Source organism: Ananas comosus, linkage group 18, assembly GCF_001540865.1.
Source record: "Ananas comosus cultivar F153 linkage group 18, ASM154086v1, whole genome shotgun sequence".
NCBI lineage: Eukaryota > Viridiplantae > Streptophyta > Magnoliopsida > Poales > Bromeliaceae > Ananas > Ananas comosus.
This window is the reverse complement of record NC_033638.1, coordinates 2,095,763-2,123,390: the sequence shown is the minus strand read 5'-3', so window position 1 is coordinate 2,123,390 and position 27,628 is coordinate 2,095,763. Positions and strand designations below refer to the sequence as shown.

General features: G+C 35.0%; 1 protein-coding gene and 1 long non-coding RNA gene across 2 annotated transcripts; one reads left to right on the top strand and one right to left on the bottom strand.

Annotated features, from left to right (window-relative positions):
• LOC109723967 (ABC transporter D family member 1) lies at positions 851–21,825 on the bottom strand. Its single transcript, XM_020252520.1, has 25 exons — positions 21,415–21,825; positions 17,599–17,884; positions 15,071–15,295; positions 13,828–14,025; positions 13,233–13,687; positions 10,660–10,798; positions 10,486–10,564; positions 9,405–9,643; positions 8,966–9,270; positions 8,764–8,875; positions 8,527–8,685; positions 8,240–8,339; positions 8,047–8,155; positions 7,573–7,663; positions 5,948–6,072; positions 5,691–5,840; positions 5,525–5,597; positions 4,741–4,921; positions 4,492–4,650; positions 3,878–4,039; positions 3,554–3,760; positions 1,852–2,006; positions 1,675–1,727; positions 1,498–1,576; positions 851–1,392 (listed from the first exon to the last, which is right to left on the bottom strand). The coding sequence occupies exons 1-25, from the start codon at positions 21,474–21,476 to the stop codon at positions 1,306–1,308; spliced, it is 3,990 nt and encodes a 1,329-aa protein (XP_020108109.1). The 5' UTR covers positions 21,477–21,825; the 3' UTR covers positions 851–1,305.
• LOC109724477 lies at positions 25,139–27,424 on the top strand. The gene is made up of 2 exons (XR_002219946.1): positions 25,139–25,212; positions 27,141–27,424. It is a non-coding gene; the product is annotated as an uncharacterized LOC109724477 (long non-coding RNA).

Genomic DNA, 27,628 nt, shown 5'->3' with positions numbered 1-27,628 from the left:
CTAACTCTTCATGGAAGTTACACTAACTCCTCATGAAAGTTACGTCCCAATCTTCAACAGTTCCCGCCTTCTTGTTCTTCTGGCGTCTTATTGCCGACTCCTGGTGTACCACGTATCCTTATTGGCTCATACGTGGGTTAGGTCGGCTCAATTTTGATATCAACAGTAAGTTTCAAATTTAAATAGAATTTAAATTTTATGAAAGTACAGCAATCTTGACTCGAATTGAGGAGATTTGGATTGCAACAAATACGATCGGTAATTTTCCAACTGAAAAACTTTGAATTGAAACAAATGGTTAAAATTCAGACCCAGGCTGAATCACATCTATTCATTTTTTCACTGATACAACACATTCTGATGAGCTTTGATTTAAATTATTTCATTCTCAAACAAAATTCCATTTAAATTGATGATGGCCCCCTCAGATATTAATCGTATCAAATTAATAAAACTCACCCCTTTCTTTACCTAAAAAGAATATGATAACTTAATAAAATCCCTAATTCGATAGACTCAGATAATATAAATCGAACTAAACGAAACCCTATTTCAAAGAGTGGTTCTCCATACATATTAACTATTACTACAAATAATTTTTTTCTCAAAAAAAAACACACTGCTACTAAACTAAACAATCTCCAGAAACACGATGCAAACAACTAGCTCAGTAACTAGAATCATCACACGAATCAATCGTCTTGAATAAATATATTCGATCACCGACCCCGACATTGCTTCCCTTGTTTAACTTTAAAACAAGGTTTTACCATTCGAACAAAAAAAATACCTCACTCTTTACAAACCATATGATCATATGCAACGTCAAAAGAAAAAGACCACCAACACAAGAATTTCAATACGCCTTCTGATTTCCAGTTTAAATTAAATAACTGTGTTATTACACTTTCACTTTATGCCACTTTATTTCTATATTCGCGCGCGCGAAACACATGCTAATGTTTACATATATAAATGAGATTATCTACAATGTTATCCCACTGAGTATAACATAGTTCCAATCGCGTGTGCCACGCATCTAAACTAAAACATGGCCCCACCGTAGTCGCCTTTCGGCAAATCCTGTAGACTCTATGCGGCACCTGCTGTTCTTCTAGCTAAAACATTTCAGCAGAAGAGAAAAGAATAAAAATATTCTAAAAGTACAATGTGAGATCCAAACATGCGGAGACGCTCTATTCTCGGCATGAATGTGGATTGCTTTATACCTCTGGTTGCACCCTGTCGGACTCTTAAGACAGATCTCTACCTGAAAATGTGACTTAAGCAGCGTTTTTAGCATATTCATTGGTTGATTAGGCATAACTCCCACTTCCCTTCCCCGTCGATAAGTTTCAACTCCAACGAATGGAATGGTATGAGGGCGGGCCGCTATATAATAGGTGAAAATTAGTAAGATGGGAAAAGAAAAGAATAGCTTGCAACTAAAAGTGAATTGGAATGAGAAAAATGTTCTGATGTAATGTTGGTGCTTACTTGTGAGGAGGTAATGACTGTTATGCCCATCTCATTTGCCAGTCTGTATAAATGCTCTTCGACATCAACACTTGTCGCACTGTAGAAAAAAGAAGTGCGTAAGGATCTAAATACTAGTCAAATTCAGAAAAAAAAAAAAAGAACACACACATAGCAAGATTAAAGTAGGTAGCATACTTGGTGCACTCATCAAGGATACCAAATTTAGGGTGGTGGAAGAACAAGCGAGCCTGGAAAATTGGAAAAATCCATCACTTATCTATCAGTTTTTAAACATTGGATAGGCTATAGCAGTAAAAGACAAAATTCCTTCCTCTATTTTAGACAGTTGAACCAAAGATTAATTTGACTAACCATGCCGAGCCTCTGTTGTTCGCCTAGCGATAGAACGTCTTCCCAGTTAGGAGTAGCATCCCAACCTTCCCTCTCAAGAAGATAAACTAGTCGAACATTTTCAAGAATAGTCTTCAAGTGAGCATCCAAGAGAGAAGCCGCCTTGGACTTGTCACCTGTATTTAATACGAGATTACTGTTACTGCACACTCCCCATAAGATGTCCAATTGAAATGCTACTGAATTTTATTGCTATATTCAACTGCTTAAATGAACTACAGTTCTATAAGCGGCAAAATGGGAATTTAATACTAACTTTTGGATTTTGAGTCAGCGACCTTCATAATGAGATCTGTAAATGGACAGCATAGTTTGCTGATTTTTAAGACTCCTCAACTTTTTGAGTTAGATATCAAACTGGAGATTCTTTACACAAGACTGCTACAAGAGTGTAGCTTGATCCTTGCAATCCTCATAGTGATCTTGTAAAGAAAGGTAATATTATATAATTGAATAAAAAGCGAAGCATCAAGTTTGTTTCGTTTAAGGGCCTGTTTGTTTCAACGTAAGTAGACTTGGGGTGGAAGTGGACTTTGGGTTGAAGTGGAGTTGGGGTGAAAATTAATTCACTTCTGCTGTTTGTTTCTAACTGTGGAAGTGCAGTTCTGCGAGTTCTGTTATTTGTTTGGTAGGAAATAGATGACGTAAAAAGTGTAGCTCTCCACCCCCGATATACTTACCTCCGAAGTGATATCATTGTCTATTTTGTAACTTAGTGAATAATAAATTATAATAAATAAAAATTAATATAATTATATATGTATATAATTATATATATGTATAATTATAAAATAAAATTTTAAAAAATTATATTATTTGTTTGCATATAAATTATAATAATGCAACAATAAAATTCTAAAGTTAAAAATTATTAACATTTAACAAATTCATTTTTCATCATTTTCTAAATATACAAATTAGACAAAATATATTAAAACTTACCTAACCAAATTTGATCACATTACCTAACCAAATTTAACAAGTTCCTTTGCCTCTTTGCACTTCACCAGAATTGACTTCGCCCCGTGGGAGGGCGAAGTCAATTACCCTATTTTGGGTGAACTCAACTTTCAGCCGTAATAAAATTACAGCAAAACAAACAACGGAAGTGATAGTTTACGGCGTAAACAATTTCCCCCCTCTCCACTTCCCCCTCACTTTCACCCAAACAAACACACCCTAATTGTTTTTTATTGAACTGATATATAGTATCTAAATGAAGCGAGGAATAGTTTGGAATGGCAGGGGAGCATGTGGCTTCCATGCTGCGGCACATGTACCAACATATGGCATGGGGTGGCGTGCCGCTAACATAATATTTCAATGCAAAAACACCTTACCATGGGATGTTGAAGTTCTTATGGCATATGACAACTTTAGTTGTCCTAAAATGGTATTAGAGAATAGTTTGCACTTAATTTCAAACAAATTTCAAAGAAATTGTTCAAAAGAGACAAAGGGTTTTATTAGAATATGAAGTGATGCCCACGAAAAACTCTCAAAATATGCAGATCTTCACATAGAGCATGAAAGCTGCTTACAATGCTTAAGTCTAAGTAAACTTCCTTGAATCACTATGTACCAATTTCCAAAATTATGTTCCTACATTTAGATAATCGAAGTATGACATAATCAACTAAAATTTCGGAAAGTAATATTTTACCTGCATTGAACAATGTAAGCATTCTCTGCTCTGCCTCATCTCGTGAGAGAGGATATATAATTTGATCCCTCAGGGTCCCCAGACTAGTATATGGTCGCTGAGGAACGTGAAACACTCCTTCAGAGGGTTTAACAAGCCTTCCAGAAACGATGGGCCATAAATCTCTAAGTACTCTAAAAATAGAACTCTTTCCGCTCCCATTAGGACCTTGATGAGATAAAACAAGCAAATTCAAGACAATAGGAACATTTTAAGATCAACATTTTCTTTTTTTCTGTTGGAGTCTCATAGATTGTATGTAAATAGAATCATCAGTGAACTTACCGGTAACGAGAAGGCTTTTTCCGTGAACAATATCACATACTAACCGCCTAGCCAATAGCTTCTGAGATGGAGTAACGATATCCACCTCTTGGAAGGAAATACGATCTTCAGCAGGTGTACCATTCTCTTTGGAAGGAACAGGAGAATCAAGAAGAGTAACTTCTGCACGTTTCAGCAGATGAACCGTCTTTAAGTTTTTCAAATTTATGTCATGATCAGTTATTCAAATATATACAAAAGAGGCATTTTACACATCCCTGCAGATTCGCATATTTAAATATATAGGCTAGTAAAACATGATTTTTCACATATACACCCTCGAAAGTGCAGCTTCTTACAAAAATACCCTTCAGTAGGGGGAGTCAACCAATTTATGAAGGGTTTCTTAAAGAGGCACATTTTTTATGAGTACAACGGATATATGTTTGAAATTATGTCTTGAATGACACAATTTCAAATTTTGCCGGAACATAAATGCAAATAGATAATGCAAGGGATATATATATTTGTATTCCTAAACAGGAAAGTTATGATATGAATCGACGAAATTAAGAACTTGGAAATGACAACGAGAAATCCAAGGTTTGAAACATTTCTAATCAAATAAGGTGTACCGCTTTGGGCAGCATGTAGAAGCTCTTCTAGTTCAAAGACACGGTTGATGCCACCAGAAAGTTCAAGATACTTTTTATGCAGCTCAAGAATGTCCCCAAATGCTAGGAAGCTTTGTGACACAACAGATGCTAAGAAGCGAAGGGCATGCGCCAACTCCCCTGGAAAAAGACAAAAGTGAACTTTCAAGCAAAAAACCCAGACAAAGTGAAATAACTAACCAAACAAATTTAGTGTCACAATTGTTCAACCTTGTGTGGAAGATAAAGCACGGTCTCCCTGGTGCTCCAAAGCATATAACAAGCTCAGCCCCCAGGTCACATTGTGAGGTAGTTGCTTCGTAACGAAGTCATCTAGTATACCATAGAGCCACTTCTTCCTTAACAGAAGCTTCGAGTGCTCGAGCAATTTTCTGAATTTTGCTTCAATCATCTGTTTGATATGAAAGACAGGTAAACGAGTTAAAGTTCGAGATACTATTATCTGACATAGATAGATGTCTGCAAATGAATTAGACCCAAAAAATAGAGAGAAAAAAATAAAAATTACAAATTTACCAGATGTACAAGAAGAGTTCTAGTTCTTGTTAGGCCAAAATGGAAACAAGAAAATCCAAATATTTTGGCAGCAGTGAGTCTGTTTTAAACTTTTATGCTGCTAAATATATGCACAAATATAGCAATCCAAGCGAAATATAAAGAAAAATTGAAAGGTAGAAGACAGTCAAAGAACAAGACAAATCAACCAAAAAGGTAACATTGGGAAAATACGAGCATATATCCAAAGGCAAAGAGAAGAAACACAAGAATAAAACAATCAGAGAACAAGAAGAGCGACTTCGCTTATGACTCCCCGAATTGTTCAAGTAAACAACATGCTTCCGGAGCTACTACATTTCGTTTCCACAAATAAGTGGATCCTTTATTGTATAAGCTCCATGAGTAAAACAAAAATTAACTCCACAGTCGGAAATAAGCCATTGATAAATTCGCAACTCAAGATAAGCGTGATTTCATCTATGCGCAAGAAACTCACAGCTTTTTCCCGAGAACCACCACCAAAGAAAGCAACAGATTCAGCATGTGTACGTAATCTTGCGTGCATAAACCTGACAGAAGACATTCCATTTGATGTTTAAGCAGTTACAATTTAAAGTAAAGAACTTGCTGAGATGATTACAATATAGTAAGAAGTTGAATACCTAAAGGTTCCTTCAAGTTCTTGCTCTTGACTTGCTAGATCACCAAATTCAGGGGCAACAGTTCTCAAAAAGCCCAAACCCAGTAACATGTATGCATACAGTATAGCAACTCCTCTTCGTCCAGTCAAAAGCTTCATTCTCCATGTAAACCTGCCGAGTTTGACCAGAATAATAGAGATATATGAACATTTAGAGGACTGACCAGATACCAGAAAGTAGCTAAGCAATGCGTATAAAACGAAGGAAAACTAACTAACCAAAGAATGTCAACTGATGGCTTTACCATCCCAGTGACCAATCCTGCAAGATCATTGGTCAACTTGTCCACATCATGAGTTAGTCTTTGGTCTGCATCAATATTTTTCCCCGACATGTGGAATACCTGGAATGAAGAAGCTTCAGCTTAGTCATCCGTAACATAAAGTGGAAAAATTTATGAGCGAGGAACAAGCATGGTTTCAACTTCCACACAGGTGTTAAGTAATGGTTGGCTTGTAGAGTTGAGATTTTGCGCACACTACTGTTAAGACAGCATGAAGAATCAGAGACAAAAAGAAACACAGGATATAGTTGCTACCCACTTTCTGAATGTTTAATCACTTCAAGATCTAAAAGCTAAAAGTCCAGTAAGAGAAGACGGAGTTCGATTAAACAGAAAGGATCATTAATTAAATCCTCTTAATTTGTGCACTAAGAATCTCAATTGAAGCTCCATTAATTTTAAAAAATAAAATAAAATAAATACTCGCAGGCAAAGTGCAAACTATTTTTCCAGCACTTTTAGTGGCATCTGAGAGAAGAGAGCCCATGTTTTGTCCTCTGGCCTTACGGTTTAGATACTAATTGATCTTTCCCTCCTCTCTCTCTGATTGTAAGGTAAATTTATGAAACTCATGTAACTGACCTTGTAGTTGTTGTTTATGACAAGGGGCCAACAACCACCACTGCAGAGACATGTATACTTTATTTACGAAGGATAATCCAATTTTTCTTCATAATAAAAATAGCACAGTAGATTTGTTCGGCCGAGTGAAGAAAAAAAGCCCTAAAACTAAAGCAGGGGCTCAAGAAAAGTTCATCTGGGCCCTCCGAATCTTGGCTGCAAAAATTTCCCAAATAAACATTGGATGGAGGTTTGTTGTCCTTGATCCTAACCCTGGGGACCTCAGCTTTGACTCATAAAAAGGCTACGAATTCACAATGAACCTAAAAGGTATATCTTTATGAACCACCTTCTAAATCTTTTCTACTATTTTTTTTTTCCTCAAATCTAATGAAATTGCTCTGGGGTTTCTTTCCAATAAAGAAAAAGAAAAAGAAAACAAACAAATAACACCAATGTTAGAGATTCAACCAAATGTAGCTCTCTGGAATCTGATGTTCAAGTGCAATAAAGCCAGTTCACATTTCCATCAGCTGCCCTTAGTATGTCTTAATCTTTACATCTTTCTCCTTTCCTTTTGTCCGAGTAAAATATCGTCATCCAAAACTATAAACTAATCAACTGCCGAACAACCATTCCCTTGTGTTTCTTCATTTTCACGAAAATAAAGGGTATAAAGACTAGTAGTTTTCAATAAGGCTCCGGTATTCCAATAAAAATCAATGACAAAGTCCAGCAACATTTATCTAAATCAAGTTTAACTAAAATCTCCAACAACTTTGTTAGTTAACACTTACACATCTACTTAAACAATCTTAGAGAGCGCTGATTGAGAGGCTGTTATACTAGCCCCTTATAATTTGATTCATTTCAATGCATTTCCAATAGAGAAAAATTTACAAAGAAGATTTTCTGCTCAAATTTCAGGTGGAAGAAGAAACATATGGCAGTTCCTAAAAGAAAGAAAAAAAATGCAGTACTTAAAAAGGAAAATAGTACCTTGTAAAAAGCATTCCTCTTTAGATAGTATTTGAGTAGATGGTGAGTCAAACGAATTCGCCATCCAAGTGCAAGCTTCGCTGTGAGGTGCCTGTACGAATAAATTCCATTCAGCCGGTGAGCTGAAATAACTGCAAATTGTATTTTTCAACGGCAAGCAGGTTGAATTTAATATAATTTCTTTACAACAAAATCAACAGAAAGAAACTCGTTAACTCCACCTTAGAAATTTTATTCTCAATTTATTCCTTAAGTAAGCTTACCAAAATATACAAAGGTATAGCTCAAATGGTATAGTAAACTGGAAATACAACATAGCAATATTTAATTTGGATCTTATGGAGGTGCAGCGGTCGCAACATGAACAAAGGGGACTTGGGTCATGAAAATTAATGGAGATTTAACCGAACAAATTAAATCTCAACAAAAGAATTGAAGCCATCGTTGCCCTTTCCCCAAAAAGAAAATTCATACCTTAAGGAAGGTGCCACAATAGAGTTTGCAGCACTTTGAAGAACACTGATTCCAGTTAACCGGATAAAGGCTGCTTTATCCTGCTCCAAGACATACTTCACACTAGTACCTGTTAAGTATAATAAAGTAAACCTGATGAACCAGTTCATTTGTTGTTGTATCTTAATAGTTAAAATAATGACGTTAAGCTAACCATTCAAAGACGCAATGCGATCCGAAATCCAAGTCCTAGAGAAAACAAGTAAAGCAACTGCAAGCAGCTGCGCTCCCTGCTTATCAAGCAATCTGGGAATCTGGAATAAAAGAGAGAGGGGAATGAACATAAAGGTCTAATAATATCGACTTGATCAATCAGATTATGATTTCAGACATGTCTCATTGAAGTACTAGAGTGAGTTTAATGTACATATCGCTGAGTTCGATAATAATCATGGTTATGCACAACAAAAATTGTGGTGAGTGAAGAAATCCAAGAAATACCAGTATTTTAAACATTGCAGCTGCTCTAAGAGGCAAAGGTCTTGGAGAACATTGCAACTGTGGCACATGGGGCAGTGAAATCTCATGCTCCATCTTAGGAGATGATGCTATCACCTCTGTACTATAAGAGTGCTCCTTTGATTTTGATAAAGCATTTCCCTGTCATATAAAATCCATAAACAAGACTCCGTGGAAAATTACAACAATAATACGACGATAATTACAAAGATCCCGAACCTTTGCACTGGTGATAAAAGCTCTTTGAACAGCCAGTGCGTCGCTCTTACGATCAGTTTCAGATGATTTTAAAGAATTGGGTTCCTCTTCGGTAGGAAATGCTGAGCCCTCCCTACATTATCAAGACTAAAGAGTTTTAAATAATTTCCACAGATCTATTTCGAAATAATGAAAATAAGTCATAAAGTTTATGGACTAAAACCTCTTGTACTGAACACTCCAACCCCCCTCGCCATCCAAGGACAAAACAATGTCATGAAAAGCAACTAATGCTGGGCGGTGAGATATCGTAATGCATGATGTACCCATCGCTCGAACCTTAGAACAGAAGCGCTCTTCCATATCTGTTGTGACAGCACTTGTACACTCATCTAAAATCGCGAATTTTGGTTTATGGTAGAATAAGCGGGCCATTCCTAGTCTCTGTTGCTCGCCAAGAGAAAGCTCATCACCCCAGTTGATTTCCTTTTCAAGGGGATACCGGTCCAGCAAATATTCAAGGTCAACCTACCAAATGTACAATACTTTAGAAAGTCTTTAAGGACCAACTTATTGATCAGGCAAGCATTAGAAATAATAACAGACATTGATCAAAAGAAAAGGCAAGTAAAGAGACAGGTAATACATATAAATTGTATTACATTTTTTAGTAGCTCAACCATGCCATCGTAAGTAAGCGGTTCAGTCTCCTGATCTGCTGTAAGAGGATAGATTAGTTGGTCTCGGAGTGTTCCGACAGCTGTATACGGTCGTTGTGGGACATAAAATATTTCCTTATTAAGATCTGAACCAACCCCAGGCTTGACAATATGACCAGATACAAGCGGCCATAGTCCTCCGAGAACTCTGAAGAGGGAGCTTTTCCCACTTCCATTTGGACCTGAACAAACCAACAAAGTTGAAGGAGAAAATTTGATGTCTGATGAGCAAACCACAAAATATTTAGATGGCAGATGTACATAGAAATGCCCTTTAAAGCATATATAGTATCTTGCAGAAAGGGAAAGATGCATCAGATGAAGCACATACATATTAAAGGTCACAGTGCAACTACAGGTAGCATATTGTCAAGACCCATGTTGTACTAATCATTGTACTTCTCGATAATGGATCAAAGATCACTGAACCTCTATGAAGTATGTTTGATCAGTAAACTAAGAGGATACAGGGTAACTAATTCAGTGCAAAGCAAAAACGTGATGAGAAATTGTTTGTAACTAGATTCCTAGAAACACAAAATTCTGCATAAAAGACTTTTTCAGACTAAGGACCAAGCTTTCTTCATCTTTCATCTTCCTCCTTTTTCAGAGCATACATAAGCTTCTGAGGAAACAAACTGGGATCATTGCGTCTTAGAATTCACTTACAGAAGCAACACTGGCATTCAACGAGATGAATACGGTAAGCTTCTCAGACAGAACAAAATTCAATACACGACAAAAAAAAATATTCCCAGTGCTACTTTTTTTATTCCTTATTTCCAATTTGTTTAATGGTCTGATCACATGGAAATATCTGTATTATAAAGCTCAGAAATATCAATAGTTGCTGAATCAACCATAAAACTGTAAATAAGCTCTTATCCAGTCTCCGAAAGATGCTTACAGACACAATGCTTAAATGCTTCTGTGATAAAACAGTAGCAGATCATACAACTAATTAAAAATTCCATATGAACAAGCAGTGTATAAAAAAAAAAAAGGTATATAGTAGAAGAGTTACCAGTGATCAAAAGATTAGATCCTGAATCTACCCTCAAACTCAAATCATCCACCAAGACATTTCCAGTTGGTGTAACCACCTGAAACCAGTTGGCATCAGAATCAAAGAGATGAAGATCAATAAAAATCAGGTGAACTGAAAATGCGACTATGACAATCAGCAAGTCCAACAAACCTTGACACCGGCAAATTCAATATAATTTGCCTCACTGATATAATTCTTAATAGAACTTTTTTGCAATGATGATTTGTCATGAACAGCAGATAACTCTCGAGAGACAACTAATAGCTCATGAATGCGGTCTGCATAACCACTGTAAACAAAAGTGCTTACAAATGTAAAACATCATATAGCAGAAAGATGAACTACAAAAATTAAGCAACTGGTAGATATCTAAGGTCAAAAATAAAACATTGCAACGTAAACACTAAACGGTAAACACTAACAATAAGGCACATCAAGTTGACACAAAAAGATTCTACACCATGATGGAAGTTTAGGAATTTAAAGCGAGTACAAGTCATACTGAACAAGAAGACTTGAAGATCACAACTCTAGAATAACAACCACTCATTCAGTCGATTGGGCAAAATATTAAATCTAGTGCTAGGTCATAATCTGAGATATTCAGACTACAGCAAGTCCAATTCAACCAACATATCAGAGTAATTCACAATTTTCATGCAAGACAATGTGACATAAAATACCCTGTCTTGAAACTTACATGGTTGGACGGATATTGTACCGAAAAAATTAACAAATAAAGGACTTTGACCGAACCGGTGGTCATGTCAATCAACTTATGGAAGCTTATGAAAGCATAAATACCATTAGACAATTTTTTCCATTTTAAGATGAAAAGTTGGTCAGTTGCATGAATCGATCAATCAGAAATCTCAAGCAAGAGAATGTGAATAGGTCTTCGCCTAACAAGAAGTGATCAAACATCTTGCAACAAGAGCAGAATTTTAATTTAATATTGAGATTGAATTCCTCAACAATTACTCAATCTTGGAATAAGTTGTTTGATCCTGATACCAATATAACCTTTGAAAAGATCATAATACTTCTAGAGAGAGAATTAAGACATTAAGCACAAGAGTAACTTTAAGCAGAAGAGTAACTTTCAGCACTGGACAAGAGAGGAGAAATAACTCAAGCCTGTAATCTAAGAACTCAAATACCTGTGTTAGAGTAAGGTTCTAGGTCCTTGTGGAGATGAATTGGATTGTTTGGAAGAATTCTTACCAATAAAAAGTCCTTATTAGATTCCAATCAGGGAACCGCCTATAGCAGGACACAGGCTGATCAAACTAGTCATAAATTAATCTACTTGTTTGTTTCCACTCAACACCCTATCGAAATATGTCGCAATATCAACTTCTCATTAACATGGCAAATAATCCCTTAAACCACGTACATTCAATTAGATAAATAACCTATAGCAACAGTGAACCAAGCCTCCAATTAATTAAGTGCTATGATTCTTTTTAAGTTGCTACTGTTGGCTTGCAGTGTTTTCTCCTTGATTTAATGTTTGAACAATATTCTTACAGAAAAGATAATCCACGATTTGGACTAAGTCAACCACTCAATCTTCACTATGATATCCACATTTTGATGAAGTAAATCTTCCCAAGTAGAACATAAATTCAAATGGAACTGCTCCAATGAGCTTTTACACTAAACTCTTTATATGGAGGACCTATAAGCACGCCAACTTTTACAATTTATTATCAATGTTCCAAAAGGCCGTTCATGCGGCTGCATATGTGGTTCAGACCATAGACCACACCGCATAGGTAATATGCAGTGCAGTATGCGGTCAGACTACGTATGTCTATCTAATAATTATGTTTACAAATATTGACAAATAATTTTGTAGTTGTTAGATGTTATTACGCTAGATTTTTTCCAAGTGTTGGCCTCTCCAATGATGTGAATTGAAAAAATTGTTATTCTTCATAAAAGTTTAGCATAACGCTTTTTAGAACATTGATCTTTATTTACATATTTTATGATTTTGCATTAAAATTCTATTTATTTCTATATTTAATAATTAAGAGTAAATTACTAATTATTAGTTTAGTCATACATGTGCGCATATGAGGTCCTTTACTTGAAATTAATTATTTTAATCTGTGAATTATGACTTGTTACTTTAGTTATTTAGCATTGTTAGAAAGCATTTATATACATTTTTAATACCTATAAATATTTTATTAATATTTTAATAGATGGACCACATATGCGTCTGCATATGCGCTATGCGGTAGGTACCTGCATGAATACTGCATACCATCTTTTGGAACATTGTTGATTATAGAAGTTCTAGCGTGCTCTATTTGTAATTCTGTATCTCTAACCAAAACACAACTAACCTCTAGATGGCCACATCACATGTGAGATAACTGCATTCTAGACCCAATTCATATATTTCACATCTGGTGGGCTTCGTCAACATAAGAAAAATATGAGGTAACTTATAGCACATCTAACCTGCTGCTATGGCCGATTCTACTATCGGTTTCCCGGTTTCTAATGGTTAATGCAAACTTGAAATTCGTCACTACCTAATATCTTTAGATAGCAGTACGCTCAAAATAATCAGGTGTACTACGCAAAGACAAAAAAAAATGTTACTTGGAACTGGGAAGAATACAAGCAATTTACATTCTCAGTAGTTTACTAGCAAGTAGCAGCAATGGCATCATTTTATCAGTTTAAAGAATAGGTCGCAAACAAACCTGAGACGATTTAACCGTCTTGAACTGATAGAAAGAGTCCCAAGCGATTGAAATAGGGATATTATCACACTAGTATGATAACGAATATTACTGAGCATTTCCGCTCTTCCTATTGTTGAAGAATCAGGTCTCAGATTGCCAGCAAAAAATGGCTCGATAATCAGGACAACTCCTACTGTGGCACCCAGGTACTTTAAAAGGAAATCTTGGATCATTCCAAACCACCAGTGTTCGTGAAGAACAAGATTCAAATGATGAATAAGGGTCTTGAATTGCTGTTTGATGTGGGAGGCTTCTCTGTTCTCACCCCCATAAAATGCTACACTTTCAGCATGGGTCCTTAACCTTGAGTGGAGTTGTCGGTAATCCCCATCAAGCTGCTGCTCCTTTGACATCAGCTTTCCAAAAGAAGGAGAGAAGTTTCTAATGGCAGCACCTGCTCCTATTACATATGCCTGTAAGCAACAAGATAATTGAGCATCTTTGAATATTAAGTCATCATGGGAATAGGAAATTAATGTCCTCTAAAAGAGGAGGAAAAAAATAATATTTAGTCATTTATGATAAGCATTTATTTCATTGAAAAATACTTTACCAGTATCCAGAGCACATATTTAGGACTAGCATAAGAACAAAGGCGCCAGGTATATACAATGCCATCAGAAACTGCAGTCAAATCATCCTGTATAAGCTCACTTAGTTCTGTGCAGAATTTTGGTATATCACTAGCAATCCGTTGCTCTGGATTGGTAATTTGGCCATCAACATGCGAGATTTTGTAGTATGCCATGTTCTGTAGAGAGGAGGTAGATACACCAGGAAAGGAGAAAAATACAATGAGTTACCAAAGAAATATCAGATAAGTTTGCATAGAATCAAATATTGCATAGAATCGAATAATACAATATATATATATATATATATGAGTCCAGTCGAGGTTAAAATATTATAATCAAATATCTTCTGCCATATTACATTTTATCGGAAAACCCAATATCTACTTAACAATTACAGCTCAATGCTGAATTCATGTACATTATGGCAAGCAAATTAAGTAAAGTTAAGGGCGCAAAGAAAAAGGATTCAACATGCTATTGGAGAACCAATGACCTCCTAAAGAAGACATACTATTCCTATCAGAAATTCATTGATGCAAGTGCTATTGACTAGTTTAGACATTAGTAGATTGCTCTTAGCTTTAGCTCTAGTGATCAATCACCAAGAACCGGGAATCATCCACAACAAAAGTTAGCCTTTGGTCACCTACTTTTGACCAACATGGGTTTAATCTGATCCAGTAGTCTATAAAACAGGCGTCCTGAGATACATCCAAATTTATGAGTCTCTTATTTGAGTTGATTTTCATGCTTCAAGCAAGTTTTATGTGTATTTGGACTGCCTAACCTAGTAAAATAGATGTTGTGTACTATTTGCATCAGTAGGAACCGAAAACTGTCTATGGAATACACTGAAGTCTGCTGCATGTCCAATGCACACATCAAACATAAGAAAAGAGCAAGTTAATGATGGTGATTTTCTATGTGGTTGTTCTAGTAGATCGCTGGACTAAAAGTTGTACTCTTTTTAGTTTCAAACATGTTTCACGCCCAATAGTCCCACAAAGGAAGATGATGAGAGCATACTTGGATATATAAGCAGTATCCAACTCGTATGCGTAATATGGACTTAGGTTTGGGTCAATGGTTTAGGTCCAACAAGTTACAAACAATAGTGAGCTAGTTGGGTGGTTACAAATACAACCAGAACAGCATGAGGGATCCAAAGAAAGATATCTCCTGATAAGAACCACAAAACTCAATAGAAAATAACACAATTACCTCAAAGTAGTTAGTATGTACAAGATCTGTCAAAATGTTCTTGAAGCGCAAACCTAAGGCCCCGGTCAAATACTTCGAGGTAGAAAATAAGGTAGACTGAAGAAAGCATAGTAGTAGATTTTCAGCAATTAAGCGTACAAAGGCTGGCGCACGCCGAAGAAAAGCTGCTCGAAACAAGAACCCCTGAACTTTTGCCAATCTATTGCTCAAAGCAGTGCGCAACACCTGCGACAAATTCAATATTTGATGTTGTTATTCTCCCTTGATGACAGTTCAAGTATATGGAAAACAATTGAAAATCCCAAAGCTAGAGAATAAGAAAGCAAATGTATAACAGAAACATTTATAAGAGGGAAAGGTTAAATTTTAAGGAATGGATATTTAACGCAGCTCAAATTTGCTCTGCTTCAGTCGAAGCTTTAACAATGAATATGGTTTTTCAAGTAATGAACTATTAAATGATTATTATTAGATAATTAGTTCCTTATTTTCTGGTGTGGCGTGGCATCCCGTTGATCTATGGTCGAATGAGGATTTTGTCTTCCTATAGAACCATTATTCCTTTACCACTGAACTTCCAGCTGGTTTTGTCAGTCAACTTGAATCTAATTCAAGTTTTGGGCCTTTTTCTTTATCTGGTTCTTTATTTTGGGGTTTTTATACTTATTGGGCCTTGTATCTCAACCAGCATCTATTACTTATATTCCTAAACCAGGTTGCCCTCTTCTCTGACTTCTAAGTCTTGCACGATTGTTTGTTCTCCAATCTGTACTTGGTTTGCTTGCATGTGATTTGTTTGAGGATTATTTAACCCAGCCAGCCTCTCTTTCTTAAACAGACTTTGGTATTGAACTATTGAAGCAATTTACCTAGAATTTTTGTGGTCCCTGCTCAACCCTCACCTTGTGCCAAAATAAGCCGCCTTTTCTTCTATCATTCGTTCCTGGATTGAGCACTATTTCTTCTCCTTTTCGCCTGTCTAGTGTTCTTGTCTAGCCCCTTCTATGGCTTCTACCATTGCAGCCCTTTTTGTCCCCTCAAGCCTATGGCTGTGCTTTCTTCTCCCCTTTTCCCTCCACTCCTACAGCTGTATTTTCTCCTCTCCATATTGTTTCGGCTGCCAGGCAGTTACCAAGACTTTTTGGGAGCTCCTGGTGTGTCGAGGGATATTACTTCTATCGGCCATAAGTGTCTTGATTCCTTCCTGATACTCGCCCTATTCTTAGATAGGATTTAAATCTTTCCTGGTCAAAACATGTGGGGCTTTATTTTTTAGTGGAACATCATGATATTTATCGAGTCAAAATTTCTCCAAGCCCACATTTAAGTTTCCTTAATAGTGATTCATGTATTTACACAAGGATCTAAGTGCAGTGACGCGCGGAGTGCTGATGTGTGCATTGACAAAAAAATACATGTGTGCCCACACACTATGGCTTGAAATACTTATTTTCTTTGGCACCAATATATTCTAAATGCTTAGTATATACTGTTTATCAAATCTTTGCCTTTTATTGATGTAATTACTCGCTAAGTTCAAAGAACAGAGGGTATCGAGCCATGCCATCAAGGGGGTCATATCATACTGATATCTTGTCAACACAAAATGACACAATGGGCACGGTCTGGGCCGATGGGCACTTAAATCCTTTTATTAGTTGTCAACTCTCAATCTGGTCGAAAATGAATAGATTAAGATATTCTTGCTTTTTATTTGATTCTATATATATCCAACTGTATACATATGTAAGCAAGAATATCCAGCTATTCTACAAAATATTAAATAAATTTATCTCTTAAGTACCCCCAGGCATATATTTATTAAGCCACACAAGACCTAAATATTTCCCATGATACAAAAGTTTGTAGTTCAGTTGGAATATTGGAAGTGAATCACAACCATAATAATTATTTCAGTAAAACATCCCATACTGCTATAGAATACAGTAATCTCACAGATTCCTCATTTCTTATCAAACAGAAAGAAGGGTATACATTCCATACTGCTATAAAATACAGTAATCTCACAGATTCCTGATTTCTTATCAAAGAGAAAGAAGGGTATGACTAGCATGGTACAGTATTAAATATCCTGCATAGATCTTGTTAACAAAGTGGCATCAATAAACTGTAACACTGAATTCATTATGACCGTAAAGTTTCAAGAGTTACAGAGTATGAACTAGCACTTGAGACTGCATGAAGCTGGGTAGGATCTAGGTCAAATGAAAAATTACCGCATAAACTAGCAACAGTAGTTATCTTCTGCATTTTAGATCATCAGCAACCAAGTCATTCCAATTATTTACAGAAGAAAGAAATATGATCATGCTATTTGCATGTTATTTTTCATATGCTTAAACACTCTGGAGAGGATAATATTGCAAAATTTGCCCATATATTTATTGAGTATTCGAGTGGTTGTTCTAGTTAGAGTTCACTAACTATCAGTACCAAATTGTTGTATGAATGAATCGCACAAAGATGAAGGATTAAAACACAAAAATGAGAAAACAAAAGATGCTTACAACTGTAGTAACCAAGGACAAAAGGCATCGCATGCCCATTGGGCCGATCTGCTTGAGCAAAATAGCAGCCAGAACATGTAGAGATCTCAATCCACTTTTTTTCCGCCATGCTGCTCTAATTGGCTTACTATCTACACCGTTTTGGTTCAAGCTATCTTCATTTATACCAGGTGTGGAGACATCATTAGAAGAATTTGGTCTTGAGGATCTTTTATGATGTCGCGACTGCATGTATGCCAGAGTTCCACCAGCCAGTAGGGCACCAGACACAAGTGCAACCGTTCTCCTGTTCATCCAGCAAGTATGTAATTCATTAATTAATGATATCTTCAAGGGGAAAAGAAAAATACTTAACTCCATAGCTTGCATGATACAAGGATCCCTCAATAACATGGCAAAAGAATATGAACAAAAATATCACAAATGATGTTCTCCTAAAGAGAAACAAGTAGGAAAATGCTCTTAATTCCTATTGGGGATGACAAAAATGTTATACCAACCAAAAAGGCATAATTGTAAGCAGATAAGGTCAAGTTTTAAATGAAACGTGGCTGAGACAAACATAAGTTTGAGTTATAATTACAAGAAACAAATAGCAAGACTACATCCAGGAGAAGTTTGCTTTAGCATGGACTCTGTCATCCGTCCCCAGTAAATTAGTGCTTAGTGAGGTAAGTTCTTACAACCAGCATGGTAATTTCTTTGAAGTTTCGCATTCTGAAAGATGGATCTCCTAGGGTTGCTACCCAAAATTATCTATCTTTATATATAAATATATCAGCCCTCTATTTTTCTATAGCTATAAGCTACCAAGTTTCACATCTACAATACTCTATCTTGACTTAACGTTTACAACAATTCATGTAGTAGAAGCATCATCTCATCTCAGCGGGTGCATATACCACGCAATCGTCTCCATGAGATTGTGTTGCCTTAGCAATTCTTTCCAACACATCATTTACAAATCCGACTGGAATGATATTAGATTAACCAATGTTCGTGAATTCACCAATAGTACTCTCCGCGTAAGTTTACATGCGATGCAAGTGATTTATCTATTGGTAGAAATTACATAAAGACTATTTGGGATTGTGGCGAGATTGCACTACGAGCAGTGAAAAAGAAGTATGATAGAAAAAAAGTCCATTTGTTTCCATAAATAAAATCATGTTGTACATATCACAATGAGTCAGTTATGATAAATTTCCTCCAGTCCTATTTTCTACAGTCCCACCAGAAAATAGAGAAGTATATCCCTATATGCTTTTGTCCCCTCTATTTTTTCTAACAGCATTAGGCAGCCCTAAACAATAAGTCACTCAGGTTCCCTTTGCTGAAAATTTTTTAAGATAAAAAAATGAAAACCTAGAAGTTTCTATTTTCTAGTATCTTCTTTATCAAGGAAAAGTTAGGACAATGAGCCTTTGGGATACTATTCGCCTGGTTAGTTGTCTCAAACATACTCATGGGATTTTGGTGATGGCAGTTGTGATAGTTTGTTTTATTTCTTGCTGTTAGCTGGTTGTACTTGTTTGTTGTTCCTTCCGATAATAATATGTGGTTCTTAGCTCGCACAAGCAGCACCATACACTATCCATAGCAAAGCTTGGCTGTTCTCAGAGTAGCACAGAATGCAGTAGAAAACAATAGGGATCTCATCCTTTTTCCTTGAATCACAAGGTCCGATGATATCAGATATTGGAATTATTACCTGTCCCAATTACCTAGCATCGATCTGACAAAATCAAGGTTGAAATCCCAGAGCTGTGTACAGGTGGATGCTAAGACACTAGGATTTGAGGTCCAGGTGAAGGTTTAGAAGATGCAGATTCTACCCCACCCAAACTAGATTCTTTTCCAAGATACTTCTATTACATATATTTAAATACATTTAGCTATACAATATTAGATTCTCTTCCGATATACTTCTATTACATATATTTAAGTACTTTTAGCCATACAATATTTATTTTCTTGGTATAATTTATTAGTATTTGGTAGGCCTTCTGCATACAATAATATCCTTAGTGGCCCTCTCTTATAGACCTAATTTAGTTCTGTTATCCTACAATTATTCTCCATGATCCTTAGTGGCCCTTTCTTATAGGCCTAATCTAGTTTTGTTCTCCTACAATTATTCTCCATGATGTACTTTCTTCCTTTCTTGTTTTCAGATTGCTTTCTCGACTTTTTTCCTTTTATTTAATGGGAAACAAGTTATCAAGATATTCTTCCTTACTATTAAATTCATTGGCTTTGACATAAACAGTACTTAAGCTAATTTTTGTACTAAACTCTTTATACTTCCAAATTATAATGGTTATATAATGTTATTTTTCTCCAATAATATGGACTGGTTTTTCGACCTCAATCCAACATAACAACTATATCGTTACTTTCAACCCTATCCAACTTCAGACCCTATTCAAATATATAATGGGTAGTATTCAAGTTCCATTTCCTACCAACTGCGCTTAACATGTTTGGGGCCAGCGCAAGTGGTAAATGGGCCCGACCATGCCCGATAGCAAAACAAGAATAATTTTCTATCACATAAATCAACATTTTTGGTTAACTAACTATCAAGAGGAAAAAATGAAAATATTTCAAAAGTTAAGAACTAAAAATGTATATATTATCCAACATGTTCAACTCTCAATCTTTCAAACTCTCAGTTTCTAATTTCAAATTCTCAATAAAAATAACAGATGTTAAGCTTAGACAATCATGTTCCAGAATGAAAAACTTTAAAGTATAATTTAATTAAGTTTATTTAATTAAATGGCCGAAAAAAATTTCGTCGAATAAGTCATTATGTTGGGGTTTATTTTACCATTTGAAAGAATAAGATTCTTGCATCTAATATCAAAATGAAATAATTTCTTATATCATCATCGACTTAGATATAAAAGGTGTCTACTTATCGATTTTCTAACTATACAAAGAAATGACAAAAAGCCTCATGATCTATTGTCCAATCCACATGTCTATCCAATTTGATGTCCTCCACAACTTATGTGCTGGTCACGCTCTTAACAACAACGGCTAAGATCACAGTGATGAGAGAGATCACAGGAAAATGTTGGTGAAGATGGTACTGAGATATAATAAGTTCTTACTGTAAGGAAGATACAGAAGAAGTGGCAAGAAATGTCATCAACGGCACCTTGCTAAGTGCTAACCAATATATCAATACACAACCTTAAAGGAATACATCTAGCAGAAGGTCCTTCATAAGCACAAGTTATCGTTAACTGAGGTCTTCTTCATTAATTGTGAGCCCATTAAAAGATCCCTAAGACAAATTTAGAGTACAAGGACCCAAGAACTATTCAGCTGGCTCTGTTATTCAATTTGATTAGATATATACTCCATCAATAATTCTGACATAATACGACGAGATCTTCTTAAATTCGGTGGTTAGAAGTTTTTCTTCATCTGCTACATCAAGTTCCAACAAAGTACTCTAGAAACCACAAATTTACACGCCAAGGATTTAAGTACTGCCACACGGGATTGTGCCCAGCACTGACCAGCACGGTAAGGCATACAAAAACACACGCTATTCCAAGAAATATTTATATTTTTCGGCACAAATAGATTCTGATTGCTTATTACATATTCTAACCAAATCTTTGGACACTATTATTAATGTAACTACTCAGCTACTATTTTTTTTAAAAAAAAATAAGGGAGGGTTTTGATCCGCGCTGATTGTCAATGGGCACTTAAATCCTTGTGCATCACATAATTCTAGTTAAAAAAAAAGAAAAAAACAAAAAAAATAGAAGATCTAAGTTCCGCGAGCGGGCGTACCTCCTGGAAGCCAAAAGGCTGCGGCCATGCTCCGTCAGCTGCAGCAATTGCAGAGACCGCATCCTGACAGACGGCCTCCGCGAGAAATGAAATGAAAATTAATGAAGATTACATACACCTACAGGAAAGCCACTTCAGGCAGCAGGAGCGAGGATTCATTTTCGTGGCCAACCAAACCAAACCAAACCAAACCAAATAGTGAAGAAGAAGAAGATCTGACAGAGAGAGAGAGAGGGAGGGAGTGGTCTCTACGGAGGCAGAAGGGGAAGTTGGAGGAAAGGGAAAAATGAAGGTCGAGAGGGTTCGGGTGGGAGAGCCGTGACCGAGATGCCCTAGATCGACCGGAAGGGGTCTTCTTTTGACCGGAAACGCTGGGCAACTGGAGATCGACTACACACAAGTTCTTCACATATATATATTTCAACCAAATCGGTACGGTTGAATTAGCTGGCGGTAATATTATTATATTATTATAATAATATATTTTATTATTTTATTATAATAATAATACGATAAAAAACAAAAAATTTTCGATTCGCTTTCCGTTCCGTCCGTTTCAGAGCGTTGTCCATATATGGCTGAAATAAAAAAAAAAATAAAAAAAATCTATATTTATATCTTATATCTTATACTATTATAAAAAAAACGAATTTTATTTTTTTTCAATTTCAGATTTTTCGCCTCCTAATAACATCTGGCCCCCTGGTTGTTTGATGAAAATCTAATAACCGTCAGATATTTTTACTTTAAAAGATTTTATTCGATAGATAATAAATAAAGTATCTCGTATAATTTTTTTTTAATTATCCTTTTGGTATCTACTATCTCCTATGTTCCACATTTTTTTTAAATAATATTCTTTACAAAATCTTAACTAGATAAATATACGTGGCATAAAATATTAAAAATAAAATGTGTCATTTAATATTTTTTTAAAAAACTAATAAATGCATGACTTTCGAAAAACTTTTCTAGTTTTTATAAAAGTAATATCTTTTTGTAAGATAACTTTTTAGTTTAATTGTACAATTATAAAGTAAAAAATAAAATATTACAGTTTTGTAGGTTTGATTATTTGATTATATATAAATTAGTTAAAGTATAAATTACACGCTCTGTGATATTTTGGTTCTCAAATTTTAATTTATTATAATATTTAGCTCAAATTTTTAAAATTGTTGTAATCAAGTCCCACAATCTAAATTTAATTGGTTTAATATTGATGAATCGCTAATGTAGAATTAATGTAACATTATAATTATTGCCGCATCATCAATTACAATACTTTCACATCACTTATATATCAAAAATATATTAACAGTTAGCCAATAGGTTATAAGACTTAATTACAATAATTCAAAATTTTCAAGCCAGAAATTATAATAAATTAAAGTTTAAGAACCAAAATGTCACTTGCCTCATAGTTTGAGAACCAAAACTGTAATTTATCCTAAGTTAAAAATATATAATAATAACTTAAATTAACAATTTGAATTTAAAATATAAATTTATTATGCTAAAATAAATTTACATTTTAATTATAAATAAAAATTAAAATTTATGGTCAAACTAAAAAACAGTACAAGTAAATTTATAATTTGAAGTTAAAATAGATACAAAACTACAATAAAGATCAAACATCATTTTTTATATAAAGTAGCGTAAAATCTGTATTTCGCATTGGAATAATAAAAGATTACAAAATATTTATATTATTTTATATTTTAAAAAAAGTCCGACTATTGTGCTTTCGGAAGCATAAAGAATCAGTGCTTCTAAATTTTTAACTATTGGATCAATTCCTTTGGCCATTCTAGCTATATCACTACAAAAAAAATATGCCTATGCCGACGCTTTTATGATGATGCTTTTTTAAAGCGTCGGTAATTTTCTTCACTGTCGAAATTTTTCCGACGCTAGGGTTTAGCGTCGCTATTTATAGCGTGCCAAAAAAAAAGGAGCCTTATTAATTTATTATTATTAAAATAAATTTGCCATTTCTTTTTATTAGACTTTTCATCTTCATTCTTTAGCTCCCGCTCAACCCCTTCTCAGCACCTCCCTCTCCCACACAAGGGTTTGGCCCTCTCTCCCGAATATGCGCCTTTCTCGCCTCGTCGTCACCACCGCGGCCCTCCAGATCGACCTGCCGCCGTCCAGCCCTTCTCCACCTCGCTGGTGTTTCATTTCCTCTTTATTTCGAAGGTGACAACTAGCCATCTCCGGTGACGAAGGAGCAAGGCGAGCGGAGGAGAAGGAGGATTCGACTGTCACGCCCCGGGGTCCCCTTTTAGTTTGAAACACAGCGGAAAAGCGTTTAAATTTTTTTTTTTAAAAACCTGACCCCAGAGTATGCCAGATCCGCCACAAATACAGGGAATCCACTNGTAATTAAATTACACACATAAACATCATCAACAGAGAGTTTAGTAGCACTGTCAAAAATCTCAGTCCTTACATCGACGCTGACGCCTCGAGAAGAATCCATTTGGTTTGTAGTTTGATTTTGTTTTTATTCAGTATTTTTGGCTCAATCTTTAAATCCAAGGTTAGGATCACCAAGAATGAATGATTCAAACCCATTTCCTGGAATTGGGTGGTGGTCTGGGTTAGGATTTTTTTTTTCTGTGAGATTTAAAATTAAATTTTTGTTTAAGTTTCGATTTAGAGGAGAAGAATGCATTTCGAAAAAATTTGAGTTGCTTTGTTTAATTGGCAGCATGAAGATTGAAGAAGAAGAGAATATTTTGTTTCTCCTCTTTTCACTATTTTCTAGTGTGGGATATAGAAATTAGATGTCAAGATTTTATTTTCCTAAAATATTTTTAAATTATTTGGTTGTTTGTAGGATAATCCCTCAACTATTTTCTGATTTGATTTTTAGTTCTTAAGCATGAGCAAAAGACTCTGGGTTGTTCTCTTCTCTGAGAATAATTTTTATTTTCTCAGATTTGATAAAGGGTAATGAAACAGTGGTCTTTTGCCATTGGAGGAGGTGTCTTTTACCGCTGACATTTCTTTAACAAAACTTTTGCTAGTGTTTGCTAATTTACATCGTATATTTAGATGGGTGCAAGAGGAAAAGTAAATAACTTTATTTCTTTTATAGGACATTGATTGCTTAATGTGTTTTTTCAATTTAAATGTCACATAACTCTGGTGGCCCGAGCAAACCGTGTGGGTTGTAAACAATAGAATATTAGATGATATAATGTGTTAGATTTAAAGCTAAGAATAATTTTTTTCCTTCATTTTAATACTCAATTAGTCAATTATTATGAAACAATGTATCTTAAGTTCTTTTATTTAAATAGAGTATGATGAAGAGAAGAGGAAAATATCATGTTTAATCCACCTTCCTCTCCCAATGTATTGCAAGAATTGGAAAAATTAATTATAAGTAGTGTAGGAAATCAAATTGGTTTTTTGTTTCCAAAAAATAGTATTTTAGTTAAGCATTAAAGTTTAGCAACAATGGTATCCACCTTCGTCTCCCAACTGCTTGTATATTTTTTAGCCATTCAACTTTTACTGTTTGTATTCCCATTAGGCACACCATACATGCCTTAGATAATTTTTTTTTAAGTACTACTACTACTATTACTTCTAGTGAAGTTATAGTATTTACACATCTAATGTTTAGGTTAATTTGGACTGTGCATTTTGAGACAAAGTGTATTTATTATATTGTTTCTAATATCTTAACTTTTTGACTCTTATTATAGGTAGCAACAAAGTACTTGGCTAATTCACTCATCCATCGCGTATTTTTGGTTGGACATATAGTTTCCTCAAAAGGTAATGTCTCCCTGACTACTTTATGATCATTAGTTTTTTTTCTTTACAAAACTTAATATATGCAACTTTTAGATGATTGGACAAATACTGATATATTAAGATGAGTGATTTGATACTTTTCATTCTAATGTACAATTTGCTCTTTGTTGCCGTTATTGTAGTATTACTACTACTAGTTACCTCATATAGGGCACTACAAAGATTAATTCATTCCTTTGCAATCCAATCGCTTAATAACGTAACTAATTCACTTTTTGACGGTGCATTTTGAGTTTCTTATGCAAATAGATAATTCAGTACCATTCTAAAACTATTATTGTGACCTATTGATTTTTAATTTTACCTTATCTTGATGTTCTTTTTTTTTTGTAATATCCTTACTTAATTAAGTTACATTCTTTAGTTTAGTTATATTAACATCATTTTTTGTCTTTAGGCTATTATATAGTAAGGAACTCGCAACCTAAGAAAATGGACAAAAGTTGGATTAATAAGCAGAGAAATAATAAGGCTTATTTAGACGGTGTTGCTAATTTTATTAGATTTGCTATCAAAAAATTATTTATTAGAGGAAAGATTGTATGTCCTTGTCGGAAGTGTTGCAATTGTTCTTCACATACTCCAGAAGTTGTGGAGAAACATTTGGTATGGAAGGAATTCTCATTAGGTTATATGGAATGGGTATTTCATGGAGAATCATTAACTTCTTCTTCTAGTGTTGCTGCTCAACATGCCCCAAACATTACAGATTACACTAATGTGCAAGAAAATATCACGGGACAAGAAGATGTGAGAGGATTGCTCCAAGATGCTTTTGGATTTTCCAATATAATTTTAAGTGATCCAATAGACGATACAGATTATATTGAAAATTCAAGTGAAACAACTACGCAACAACATTTGCCAAATGTTGATACAACTTCATATGCTACTTTAATGCAAGATTGTGATCCAGAACTTTACCCGGGATGTACAAATTTTTCAAAATTGTCTTTTCTACTCCACCTTTTTCATCTCAAATGTTTGAATGGGTGGTGTGAAAAATCATTTACTATGCTACTCCAACATTAAAGGATGCTTTTCCGATGGGCGTTTCATTGTCATCATCTTCATATGAAGCTAAAAAGTTAATAAACCAATTAGGACTCGGATATGAGAAAATTCATGCGTGTCCTAATAATTATATGTTGTATTGGAATGAAAGCGTAAACAAAGAAAACTATCATGTATGTGGAACTTCAAGATGGTTAGGAAATAAAGATGATGACACATAGCTAGCGATGGATTAGCTAGCGATGGAGTCAATCCTTCTTCATGCCATTTCATAGCGATGGATTCTTCTATGAGATAGCTAGCGATTCTTCTATGAGATAGCTAACGATTCTTCTATAAGTAGAGCTCAACGTTCTAAACGGATTGAATCCATTGCTAGATAATTCAAGTCTACTCATAGTACATGGCCGGTTGTTTTGATCCCTTATAACCTACAACCATAATTGTGTATGAAGTAGTTATCTTTAATATTATCAACGATTATTTCTGGTGATAAGGGTCCAGGCAATGATATTGATGTCTTTTTACAACCTCTAATTCATGAATTGAAAAAGTTATGGGAAGGTGTTGATGCATTTGATGCTTTCACAAAATAGAACTTTAATATGAGAGGAGCTCTAATTTGGACTATTAATGATTTTCTTGCTTATGCTAATCTATCTGGTTGGAGTACAAAGGGACTTTTTGCTTGTCCTTGTTGTGGCATTTTGACTGATTCATGTTGGCTAAAATATGGAGAAAAATTTTGCTATATAGGCAACCGTAGATGGTTAGAACAAAATCATCCTTTTAGATTTCAAAAAGATGAGTTTGATGGTTCGATAGAGTTACGATCTGCTCCAAATTCGCCATCAGGAATTGATATTTTTCAGCAGGTAGAAGGACTCAATAATAAATATGGAAAAAGCTCCAAGTCTAGTAGAAAAAGGGGACGAGAGCAAGTGGGGAGCTTAATGAATCAACAGCTACACAAGGAAGTCCATAATGCGGATCAAGTTACTATTTTTGAAGATGCTGATGATTTTATTATTGATTCTCATAATTATGATGAGGAAGGAACACATGCAGAAGAACAACTATGGAAAAAGAAAAGTATTTTCTTTGTCTTGCCCTATTGGAAAGATAATCTTCTTCGACATAATCTAGATGTAATGCATATCGAAAAAAATGTTAGTAATAATTTTATTGGTACTGTATTGAATATTTCTGGGAGGACTAAAGACAATTTGAGGACCACTATGAGTGCCTTTGGATTAATATTATTCCCCTATGAGGACCACTCAACCCTAAAGGGACCCACTATTATTACAACCTTACAATCTTTGATTCAAGGGCTAAAAAGTCGAAAACCAACTCTTTTATG

Bases quoted from the DNA above. Each gene is read 5' to 3' on its own strand.
- LOC109723967 (XM_020252520.1), bottom strand. From the start codon at position 21,476: ATGCGGTCTCTGCAATTGCTGCAGCTGACGGAGCATGGCCGCAGCCTT. The intron at 10,565-10,659 runs GTTTGTTGGACT...AACTGGTTTCAG, and splicing joins TTGAATTTGCCGGTGTCAAG to GTGGTTACACCAACTGGAAA. The intron at 2,007-3,553 runs GTAAAATATTAC...TATTAAATACAG, and splicing joins GCTTACATTGTTCAATGCAG to GTGACAAGTCCAAGGCGGCT.